The sequence below is a fragment of the Carassius carassius genome, chromosome 34 (genome assembly GCF_963082965.1).
Source record: "Carassius carassius chromosome 34, fCarCar2.1, whole genome shotgun sequence".
Taxonomy (NCBI): domain Eukaryota; kingdom Metazoa; phylum Chordata; class Actinopteri; order Cypriniformes; family Cyprinidae; genus Carassius; species Carassius carassius.
In genome coordinates, this window is record NC_081788.1 from 8,807,490 (window position 1) to 8,819,760 (window position 12,271).

At 38.2% G+C, this 12,271-nt stretch overlaps 2 protein-coding genes across 2 annotated transcripts in view; both read left to right on the forward strand.

The window, feature by feature from the left end:
* Positions 1 to 5,018, forward strand: part of LOC132115432 (G protein-coupled receptor kinase 5-like) — a 61,398-nt gene extending 56,380 nt beyond the window's left edge. Inside the window, exons 14-16 of the mRNA XM_059523906.1 lie at positions 1,638 to 1,775; positions 2,177 to 2,308; positions 2,763 to 5,018. Coding sequence (XP_059379889.1) covers positions 1,638 to 1,775; positions 2,177 to 2,308; positions 2,763 to 2,846 — 354 coding nt within the window. The 3' untranslated portion in view covers positions 2,847 to 5,018. The remainder of the gene's footprint in view (positions 1 to 1,637; positions 1,776 to 2,176; positions 2,309 to 2,762) is intronic.
* A 1,479-nt stretch (positions 5,019 to 6,497) lies between these two features.
* On the forward strand, positions 6,498 to 11,399 carry star (steroidogenic acute regulatory protein). Its single transcript, XM_059523907.1, has 7 exons — positions 6,498 to 7,439; positions 7,537 to 7,644; positions 9,244 to 9,371; positions 9,557 to 9,715; positions 9,893 to 10,077; positions 10,299 to 10,392; positions 10,733 to 11,399. Exons 1-7 carry the CDS (start codon positions 7,376 to 7,378, stop codon positions 10,850 to 10,852), a joined length of 858 nt encoding a protein of 285 aa, XP_059379890.1. The 5' UTR covers positions 6,498 to 7,375; the 3' UTR covers positions 10,853 to 11,399.
* The last annotated feature ends 872 nt before the right edge of the window (positions 11,400 to 12,271 follow it).

Genomic DNA, 12,271 nt, shown 5'->3' on the forward strand with positions numbered 1-12,271 from the left:
TGTGCCTGAAATAAGTCAGAAAAAAACTTTTTTTAAATTTTTTTTAATGGAACAATCTATTGAAGCTTTAGACCAAATATTTTTTTTAATTCTATAAAGTTTGCATATGTGTTTTTTTTTTGTATCATATTTGATACATCAGGCTTTTATGACTCATATAACATGATGCATTGAGAATATGGGGTTCATACTATATCAGATATCATAAGAAAAGAAACATATGAAACTTGATGATATGAGAGATGACTTTCTGATATTGTGTATCTGTGAGCTCTTTATAACAGTGTAGTCTATTATAGTAAGTCTACTTACATAAAATGCATTTAAATATCATAAATACTCCAAAGTTTTATGATCAAAGCTTTGTACTTTTTATTGTGCGTCAAAACATATAATGCAACGCCATACAATGATGATTGAGAGATGAACATATACAGTAAATGTTCTTTAGAAGCCTGATGAAGCTGCGTTCTTAATCATTTGTAGAGGTTTAATTGTGCTTGATGGAAGTCCAGCCAGGAGAGCATTGCAGTAGTCCAGACTAGAAACGACAAGGGCCTGGACAAGAAGTTGAGTAGCATGCTCCATTAGGAAGGGCTTGATCTCTCTGATGTTGTGCAATGCAAACCTGCATGACCGAGCGGTTTTCGCAATGTGGTCTTTGAAAGTCAGCTGGTCATCAAAGATAACGCCAAGATTTCTGACTGAACTTGATGGGGTAATTGATAATGAACCTAGCTGGATGTTGAAATGATGCTGTAGAGGAGGGGTTCTCAAAGTTTATATTTAAAGGTCCAAATCTGGATTCTCATCAATGTCAAAAGGTCAGAAATAATTATTACAAAACTTGTTTTTAATAAACATGTTTATAACTTTATATAACGATTCAACTTTATTCTCTGAACTGTTCCATAAAGTGCTGCATTTTTATTCAACTAAATGCCATACATATTTTCTGTTCCTGAAATAGTACTTCAATGCAACCTAAAGTTACTTCAACTGAATTGCTAAAATCTTGAATTATAACTGCAATATGCTGTTATACAGCAGTGAATTATATTACTTTATTTATATCATGCAGCACAAATCTCCATCTAAGTGTAACAAACTATGTTCATGTTTACAGACGAACTAAGATCATGTTCATATGCCCAGAGTCAACAGTAATATATGTTTTTGGAAATGCTGTTTTGTACTCATTCATTCACAAATCTGAAACCGGTGACATTATTCTACTGAATGAAAGCTAAAAGGTTTATTCAAAATCTTGCTAGTTGTAGTATATGGAGAAGAGGAGGGGTCCAAGAACTGATCCCTGAGGAACCCCTGTGACCAGATGATGTGCTTTATACAACAGGCTTCAACATTTTTCAATCATGTTTCAATGTGCGTATCAAATATTAGACAGTAGACTATATAGGGTTAAGTTCTGTGGAAGCTCATGGAATAAAAAAGAAAGTTATAAACTTTCAGTAAGACTTTTCATCTCAGAATTGCAGGATATAAATTCAGAATTGCGAGAAAAAGTTTACTTGCAGTTATGTGTATCGTTTTATTCCGTGGTGAAAAATAAACTTCTGTAAGATTCAATTATTACTGTTTTTCATTTTTGTTTCCCCTCTTTGCCTACTTCATAGCCCAGGGCGGTCTACTGTAAAGATGTTCTGGACATTGAGCAGTTCTCCACCGTTAAGGGTGTCAACCTGGACCAAACAGACAATGATTTCTACTCCAAGTTTGCCACTGGCAGTGTCTCTATCCCATGGCAAACTGAGGTATGAAGCTGTGCTAGAAACTCAGCTGTTGCCAGTGTTATGAGATATGCCAATTTATATATTTTTTTCAGATACTAACATACTGGATCATATAACCCAGTATCGTTGTTAACATCCCATGTGGTAAAAAAAAAAAAAAGTAAATGTAAAATGTTTGCTGACCTCTAGGTGCACAGGTGTGTTAATAGTGTATATTAGAATGACTGGAAGGCTCCTTTGACCAATCAGCATCCAGAACCATAATAATCCGTTCTTTAAAGATGTTCAAAAATAAGGATCAGTTGACCTTCTCATCATCATCTCTCTTTCTCTCTCTCTGTTTATCTGTGTCTGTCTGTATGTCTCTTGCTCTTTTGTGTCTGTTTTTTCTTTCCTTCCTTTTTTATTCTTCTCTGCTGCAGATGATCGAGACGGAGTGCTTCAGTGACCTTAATGTATTCGGGCCTCAGGGAACGCGGCCCCCTGACCTGGATTGGAACCAGCCTCCCGAGCCTCCTCGGCGTAGCCTGCTGGACAGGATCTTTAGGAGACATGTGAGGATCCCCTCCACCTCCACCACAGAAGAACACCCCAGAGAACACAATAGTTAACTACAGACCAGGTCAAACACCCCATCAGGACACACACGCTCACACATGTAGAGCAGAACAGCAGCGATCAGGCTGAAGCTTTCTACACAGGGGCCAAAAATAACTCTTAGCCACAAGTCTAAAGGGGGTTCAGAAGTCTTTTTTTTTCAGAAGACAATTTGCTTGTATTTTGCTTTTTTTTTTTAATAATATTTTATCTGTCTCTACAAGAGTCCACGTGTCAGTGATCAGATTTACGGATCATGATATGATATATCTGATCATGTAACGTTTCCCCCAACACGTCTGGCAAGTGTTATGTTTGGCCCCTGATTGTACATGTTTATATGTGAGAGAGCATTTATACATCTTCACTAACATGATCTATTTCTGTCTGTCGTTGTCTATCACCCTTCAGCATCCAGAGGTGACCATCGCTCAAAGCCGGGTCTCGTCTTCCAGTGTCAACTCTGTTGACTCCATGACAAACTCTGCCCCCTAGTGGACAGACTGCTGCGGGACCACAGGAAACAAAAGAAAGTGAGTGATAAACAGAGGAAAGAATGAGAGTGAGGAACTCCTCCTGCCCTTTAAAGACCGGACAGAACGTGGAAGAGTGTTTTCCTTGCCTTGGCCCACATTATCCATCCACTGCCCGCTGAGAGGACAGGAGACGAAACAAGCTCCCGTTTTTGTGACAGAAAGGAGAACATTTATTCCTTCACCTCACGCTCCCTCAGGATTGCTGGAACAGTAAAGAGCCACTGACAAATGACACAATATTAACTCATATTATTCAGGGGATTTTATCGACAAAGAAAGGCCTCCACAGGGAACGGGAAGGGGGCTTTTTAAATGTTCTTTTGCAAAGGAAAGCTAATATAGTGAACTTAAGAGACTACACACGCACTCACAAACACACACACTCACTCTGTCTCTCATTTCCTCCTCCATCCCTCTTATAATAGGCCTACTTACCTACCCATTTTTTCTTTTCTTTCCATCTACACATAACATCTCCAACCTCAACCTAAAATGTGCATTGCCTTGCATACTCTCAGGCCAAAGATGGGGCTTTTTAACAAGAAGACACGTATTTGAGTAGCTGTTGCCATAATTCGCTTCAGAGAGTGACGAAAGGCCTAAAAGCACAAGGAAATAGGAGCTCGGTGAAGCTGTACATTGTTCCCTCCCTATTTAATTTCCAAATTATGTAATAGCACTGAAAAACAAACTCACTCTGGCAGTTTCAGCCTCTTCCAGTCCACCGAAAGGGATAGTTCACCCAAAAATGAACATTTTGTCATGTTTACATCCTCATCTCTGTCTGAACCTGTATGACTTTCCTTTTTCTGGTGAACATAAAAGAAGATATTTTGAAGAATGTTGGTAACCAAACAGTTTCGGTTCCCATTGACTTCCATTGTTTCTTTTGTCCAGTTAATGGGAACCGAAACTAAGTTACCAACATTCTTCAAAATATCTTCTTTTATGTTCACTAGGAGAAGGAAAGCGATACAGGATCTGGAACGACATGCAAATGATGACAAGAAAAGGTCATTTTTAGGTGGATTGACCTAAGTCTGTTTTCTTAAATCTCATCTGCTCTGTGTGGCAGGCACAACTTGGTCTACAAACATGAGCTAAAAGCATCTCTGTATGGTCACTTCCTTTGTGCTTAAAGGCTGTTGGGCTATGGTGAAAGGCGGAGCTATATGAGTGGGCGTGGCCTTTGGGTAGGTAGGCTGTCTACCAGCAGATACATAGCCAATCACAGCACAAGAAGTCAGTCAGGGAGTCCTTCTCATCTCATCACATTATACATAAGTGGATCATTAAACAAATTTACAGAAAATGAAGGACTGAAACGGTTTATTACTCAAGTTTTCATAGGCAAATTGGCGTTAATTCGAGGACATTAATTGACTCTTAAACATAAGCTACTTAGATTTTTGCTGATGTGTAAAACAGTTTAAAATGTGTTAAATTTATATTGTTGCAAGCTCCAAGAGGAGATGGTATGAACCACCTAATCATCATAATCACTGAAGGATCGCCACATTTGAGCATTTATACATTTTAGGACAGCAAAACCGCTTTTCTTCCAGATTTGGTGTGTAAATATGCCTTCATTTCATCCGATGTCAACCACTACTAGACTGAAACTGGCAAAACTTCACTTCAGCATTTACACACGCGCACCATAATACACCAAACTCATTCACTTCCATACCTCAGCAGCTGTTTTCTCTTATTTATACAGTTTCCAATCAGATGCCAGCTGGTAGGAAGACATTTCATCCATCTTTCCCAGCTGTGCATGTAGAGCTACTCATTTAAAAAGTGTGCAGGATTTCAGTTGTATAGACATCACAGGAATCCAAAACATACATCCCGTCCATAGAGAATACGTGATGGTTTTGTAGTGTTTCTTAATGAATGGATAGTTTTTCAGTAACCAAACGGTGCGATTCAAGAAGGAACAGAAAACGAATCTCAACCTCATAATCTTGCATTTACAATACCATTCCAAGGTTTTTATACGCCTCCGCATTCATTAGCGCATCTCAAGACAAATCAAGTATATTAAAACAGTGACTTGAAGCTATTTCACGAGTACGTATGCTAAGTACCATGTCATTTCCAATCATTAAACTGATGTGTGTTTACCAAACGATGCATCAGTTATGCCATTCATTTTCCCTGCTAGAAATGTCCTCCGAAGGTTCACGTGTATACATTTCCCATTTCTTCTCATTTAAAGAGTGTAATAACTGGTTATTACTGCACTGTATCATGACATGTTACATAAATTGCACTGCACACTGCATAGTCAATCAGCTGTTCATTGAGCGGGACCAGTGTGTCGGTTTTAGGGGGTGATCTCTGTGTATGCTAGCGCCATGCTGTTGTTCGCTGATGATTCATGGTCAATTTCAGGTGAAATTCAGAACTGATTCGTGTTAATGCATTTCTCATATTTAAAAAAAATTGTAGCCAATTTTAACAGCTTGTTCGGAAGTACTTTTTATTTACCATTACAGAGTAATTCTGCAACACCGTTCTGTATCCAAATTGAGGAAGCTTCTTACAACAGTGGCTTAGTTGCTAGTAAAAACATGATTAACTCTGACAACTGAGTCTCATGTTACTGATTTTGGGAATTTGAAGCAGACGTTTCCCCATGTATGCACAGATTTATATAATAATGCATTATTAATAATACAAGTTTTTCACGAAGAAGGACTGATGTAAACTGATACTATGTTATATTGGCAAGTAAGTGTTGATTTGATCTAATGAATCATAAATCACCGCGCTTTTTGTTTCTTTTCAACACTCATAAGTGGACAGGACATTTGAGTCAGTGAGCTAGCATTATTAGTGTTTTTCAAACTCAAAAGTTGAGAGCCTGATGGTATGAAATGTTAAACTTACAGGTTTATATATCTCCATTGTCCCTCTGAAGTAATTAAAAATCTGTGAAGTTTAGAAAAAGGATGAGCCTTTCCTCAGTCTGAGAGTTAATGCTTTGCTTATGTATATTTCCTTTATGTCCTCCATACAACGTGTCATATTATGAACTTGTGTTGACACTTATGTAATTGCTGTGTAAAAGGGAACTTGCCTTTAATACAACGACCAAACTAAAAGGAAACTGAAGTGGTATTTATTTGGAAAGTAAAAACTGAAATCTCTCACTGGAGAACATCAGGTTTTGAGGACATGGCTCCTGTTGGATTCATATTATTATTTTATTATTATTATTATTATTATATTTTTTGTATAAGTCTTGAAGCAAGTTTTAATTACATTCTGGAAAAAAACAAAAACAATGAAGTGCCTCCTTTTTAGTAGTCTAGTCCAGGTTAGTGGCCATGATACGGTTTGCACTTTGTGTCACTTCCGTAATTCACGTGATGTAAACATGTACACGCACAAACACACGCACACATGTTTTAAAGAGTGTTGTACTACGCTGATTGCATGTGAAGCCAAACCTGAAAGAGTCCCTCTGAATAAAACCTGTGCTGGCCTGTACTCAACTGTGTAGTTCTTTTAGAAACGTGAACGTGTTTGTATTATGATAGCGTACGTGATTATCATGAAAGATAAATAAACATAAAACTTTTAATAAAAAGTGAGGGGCATGGGGTTGTGGGTTAAGGTACTTTTACTAATAAAGCCACTTTCTACAGCTTAAATGTTCTTGAACAAGTTGATTTAATGTCAAGCTAGTCATTAAACCAATATTTTCATACGACTAGAAAAGTTTCCATTGGCGCCAAGTCCAAGGCTGTTATTGTTGTCGCTGATGGAGAATTGATTTGTTGCAGCTTTGATATGATTTGTGTGGCACAGCTTGCACCAAGATGAGACATGGATTTGCAGAATGCAGCCTAGCTTACATCTCAGTCAACTAACTTAAGGTTGAACGCTACAATTTGTCCAATAAAACTCCACACAAGTGGTTTATTTTTGGAGAAGCCACTAATTACCTCTTTTTAAGATGTCACCGAGTAATGATGTCATTTAAATTTGACCTCTTGGAGTTATGATGATGATGATGACACTGGACATTTTTAGCTGGTGATTTGTCACTTTGTAAACTTGAACTCCTGACCTAAAGCTGTAATGGAACCTGGAGAGAATGACATATGTGACATACTGAGAGTTTCTGGCTTGTCATATCCTAAAGTAAATCTGTAGATAAGTTTAGCTGCTCTGTACTGTTTGTTTTGAGAAATGTAGGCAACATAAGTGTACTAAGCAGTGTTCTGTGTGGGTAGTCTTCAGGCACTGGCTGTTATCTGTAACAACGTGTTTAACAGATAGACTGTCGTGTTCGCTGCACATCCTTGACATACAGGGTCGCCCCATCCGTTGAGTGATGGTGGTGTTTTATCTGTGAGGTGATGAGAATGTGGCCTTGTCTTGATGGGGCTATAAAGGGGCAGAAGCAGCCAGCTCTTCTTCAGATTCCACATTTCACGTGTAGCCACTCATTCATCTGTTAAGAAAAGTTTTAAAATGTTGCCTGCAACGTTCAAACTGTGTGCTGGCATTTCCTACAGGCACACGAGAAACATGACAGGTAATGTGCTGTTTCAGAAATCCAGTTTTCTGTATGTATGCCACTATTTATTAAGGTTTATGTGTATATATTTCTCTTGTTTTATTATTATAATCAGGTCTGAGAAAGAATGCAATGATTGCAATCCATCATGAGCTGAACAAGCTTTCCGGACCTGGACCTAGTGTCTGGATCAACCACATCCGGAGAAGGAGCTCCCTACTCAGTAAGAGACCTTTTACACCACTTCAACTCCATAATAGCTATTTATTGTGAGTTGGTTTAACTGTTACATATACAGTATATAATTTATGCTGTATTACTGGAGCAAGTGTTGTTATTTTAAATATTAGAGAATGTGATATTGCTTATCTACAACAGATTTATGAAGAGTAAGTTAATGTTGAGTAGGCACAGCATTGATATGTTTATTTTTTAACTCACCTTTTAAAATAGTTAATAACAAAGCCGCAGCAGATTGTGCGTCTTTCATTCCTGAACGAATTGGTTGTGTGAATGTTTCAGTTACACACTCATATTCAAGATTCAAGATTTTTATTCGTCACATACAAAATTATATATAGCATACATAACCAGCAGTGAAATGTGAGTCAGGTCCGCTCCATGGACAGTGCAATTATTAAAGAAAACAACACAAATGAAAATATACATAAATGTAGCTATGTAAGAATGAAATAAAAGTAAACAATAAAAATATAAGAATAAAATATAAAAAATATGTATATTGTAGAATTAAATATAGAACGCAAAATAATGTGCATGAACGTAAACTGTAGTCTTAAATATTAAGATGTACAGGGATGTACAATGTGCATATATGCATTTTACTGTGGTCTTAAATATTAAGATACACAGGAATGTACAAGAAGCAAATGTGCAAATACTGTGACACTGTCAGTGTGTCTATGTGAGGTAGTGAATGAATAAAGTGAAAAAGATAAAGTGAACATTAAGTGGAGGCATGAGGATGTTAAGGATGTTAAGGGGCTGGTTAAGAGTTTAGGAGCCTGATGGCCTGGGGGAAGAAACTCCTCCTGAGTCTCTCGGTTTTTGCCATCAGGCAACGGTAGCGCTTACCAGATGGCAGCAAAGTGAAAATATGGTTACTAGGGTGGATGGAGTCCTTGATGATTTTAGTAGCTCTACTTCTGCAGCGTTTGAGGTAGATGTCCTGTAGAGAGGGGAGAGCAGACCCTGAGATGCGCTCAGCTAAGCGCACAACTCTCTGCAGGGCTTTGCAGTCTTGACTGGAGCTGTTCCCATACCACACTGAGATGCACTGAGTCAATACACTTTCTATAGCCCCAGAATAGAAAGTTTTCAGGATTGCTGGTGAGACCCTGAATTTCCTCATATACCCTCATTTTTGAATGAATCAGTGGTTTTTCATCAGTGGTGATTCAACGACTCACTCATAACGACAAATATGCCTACTTCCATACTAAATGGCAGGCGATACATGACATTTGTACTGTGGCATGTCCAGATTCTTAAATCAGTAAGCTAAAAGCCACTTTTTCCAAGATTACAAAGTGAGCATCTGATGGACACTTTACTAGCCAGTAACTCGAAGTTATTCACTTGTATAGTTCCTGAATGATTCAGTGTTTTTAAACGAATTGGTTGAATGAATGATTCAGTGGCTCACTCATGTCGCCACCTACTGGTGTAACAATGCAACTTGCAGAAAGGGTAAACAAACAAAAAAATCAGCATTTTCACAGAAATCTTAATTTTCTTCTGAAATCTTGTTTGTATTTGTTTATGCAAAGGGTTGTGTTTATTCATATGTTTCTTTGTACAGGCAGTCGGATTGCAGAGGAGATGTACAGTGAAGCCGAGCAGTGCTATGTGCAGCAGGGACAGGAAGCTCTGCAGAAGTCCATCAGCATCCTCAGTGACCAGGATGGCTGGCAAACTGAGATCGAGAGTGTAAGAGTCATCAATAATAAGATTTAATCATTCATTCTGATGAGACCATGTATAGATGCCTTGTATTTGTGCATATTTTATTATATGGTTTTATACAGCACGTTGGTATCCCAGGCCTTTAGAGGGCTTTTTTGCTCATATATACTGTATAATTATTTACAAATGCATGGGTTTTTCTCTCTCAGGCCAATGGTGATAAGGTGATGAGTAAAGTTCTACCAGGCATTGGGAAAGTATTTAAGTTGGAAGTGATGCTGGAACAGAAGACAGATTATCTATATGAGGAGCTGGTGGATAACATGGAACAAATGGGGGAGTGGAACCCCAATGTCAAACAAGTCAAAGTGGGTAGAAACAACTGATCTGTTGACTGACAGCTTCCTTTCCTTCCTTCTGTGTGCATTTATAGTGTCTACACATTTAAAGGACTTCCTGTCTCCTCACATCTTACGTGATACATGATGTAACATACAGCTACTGTAGAGATTTTTAGTATTCACTACATTTTTGGTCCCTTTCAGGTTCTTCAGAAGATCGGTGAGGATACTATGATCACACATGAGGTTTCAGCTGAAACAGCTGGGAATGTGGTGGGCCCACGAGACTTTGTAAGTGTCCGTTGTGCCAAGCGGAGGGGATCTACGTGCTTCCTGGCAGGGATGTCCACTCAGCACCCTGGAATGCCTGAGCAGAAAGGATTTGTAAGGTAAGTGAAAATATGAAACACTTTCCTGTATATCAGAGTTCCTCTGAAACCCTCCACCTCCCCCAGCTCCACCTGTCTAGATCTGTTATGGTGCTTATTCATGTAGCAGCAGCCAAGGCCAAATACAATAGCACTGTCTTATCGATTAACGTTAAAACCATTCTGAGGTTTCTTATGACTGAAATGTATACATGTATATTTACAATTTCTTTCTTTCTAAGGGCTGAGAATGGACCCACCTGTATTGTGATGCGACCGAGTGGAGAAGATCCCAATAAGACCAAATTTACCTGGTTGCTCAGTTTAGACCTTAAGGTACGTGAATTGTCCTGTATGTGGGTGTTAATTCTTGTCTTTAAAAAATCCACACTTTGCCTCTAAAGGTATATTTCACCCAAATATTAGAAATTCTGTCATCATTTACTCACTCTCATGTTGTTCCAAACCTGTTTAAGTTTCATAACAAAGATATTTTGAAGAATATGGGTAGTCAAACAGTTTCTGGTCATAATATCTTTCCCATGTTGATTGAAAAATAATATATAATGCTTTAATGATATTATGAAGAAGATCTACATAAGTAAAGACTTCAGTATCACACTGTTCTTCCGAATAAGCATACTAATCTGGTTTATCCCTGTTCTATAATCTCCAGGGTTGGATCCCAAAAACTGTGATCAACCGAGTACTTTCGCAAACCCAGGTGGATTTTGCAAACCATCTCAGGCAAAGAATGGCATCAAATGGTGGTTTGGAAGCAGCCGTTGCCTGCTGATGTCCACATTTATACCCTTAAAACACAGATGACATTACAAGGGTGACTTTTTTCAGGGCCAAGCTCATCCCACCCAAAACGGTCACACCCATTTCAGCCTACACTTGTAAACATGTCCCACAGATAGAAGTTACATTGTCCATCAAAGCAATATGCTGCTCAATGTTCAAGCCACGTAACTTAAAATGTTTTTTACATGCACAAACTATAATAACTAAAAATGGATGCTCGAAGTTACTAATTTATTGCAGTAGAGATTTAGTAAGTTTCGATTTCAACCTAATGATAAATTCAGTCCGCTTCCTCTGTCACCCCGATTTTGTGGCTTGAACTTCCTTTTATTAACTCGTATACTTCTGCAGAACACCACTGACTATTATTATTGGGCTTTTTAGTTCCTATTTTAACAATGTTTGTAGAAAAAAAAACAAAAAAAACGGAGGCATTTATTTTAAGTTAATATTATTATTGCATCACTCTGGAAAAAGATGTCTGCCAAATAAATATTCATTAAAACTATTAAAATGACAAAATACAGTATCAGTCTGTTTTGTTGTTCAATCACTGGGTTCTTTTTCCTACATGGGTAAAACAAGAAGGAGCACAAATTATTACCAAAAGCCTCAATCTGCAGATTAAGTAAGGAAATACAGGAAATAGCTTCATCTGCATACTTTGGCAGGCCACTCAGCCGGTTATATAAACAACATTTTGAGTCAGTTATGCCCATTAATGTCTCATGATGTTCAAGCAAACTGCCCCCGGAAAGGGAATGTAACTCGTATTACAGCCAGAAACTCAGTCCATAAAAATGTCTTGTCGTCTGGAGTGGATTAGCCCGGGTTTGCTAAAGCAAGGAGGTGTTTGGTTATTATGTGTTTTGGGAACTTCTCAGCTCCTCGAAGGTCTGACTGAGCCAACATTGCACAAAGCAGAAAATGAGGTAAACACCAATGTCCTGGCCAAAGGCTGGCCGCAATCTCCTCTCTGATGTTTTTCATATTTTCCGACGCAGTGGGCAATTTCTGATTATTTTAAATACATTTCAAAGCAGAAGTTATGCACATGACCCCTCTGTGTCCACAGTTTTGGGACATTTCTGAAAGACACATGTTTGATATTGTTAAATCACAGACGATGGTCCAGTTGAAGCTTGTTAATTAACAAGACTGGATCAGAACACTGATAGAGGCCTCCACTAACACCCTTATATCTATAGACAGCCATTATACAAGCTCAATTTATTCATTGCTAGTCAATTCCATTTTATCCTGCTTGGTCCTTCTTGCGTGTAAGAAAATGTCTATGCAAATAGGTTTTAGAAGTTAAACCTTAAAAGATAAGCAGTAGAAACGATGCCAAAATGCTTTCTGCAAAGTGCATGTCCATGTCATTTGGGAGGCTTTTGTCTTTCAAACA

Bases quoted from the DNA above. Each gene is read 5' to 3' on its own strand.
- star (XM_059523907.1), top strand. From the start codon at position 7,376: ATGTTGCCTGCAACGTTCAAACTGTGTGCTGGCATTTCCTACAGGCAC. The intron at 7,440-7,536 runs GTAATGTGCTGT...TATTATAATCAG, and splicing joins GCACACGAGAAACATGACAG to GTCTGAGAAAGAATGCAATG. The intron at 10,393-10,732 runs GTACGTGAATTG...TATAATCTCCAG, and splicing joins TGCTCAGTTTAGACCTTAAG to GGTTGGATCCCAAAAACTGT.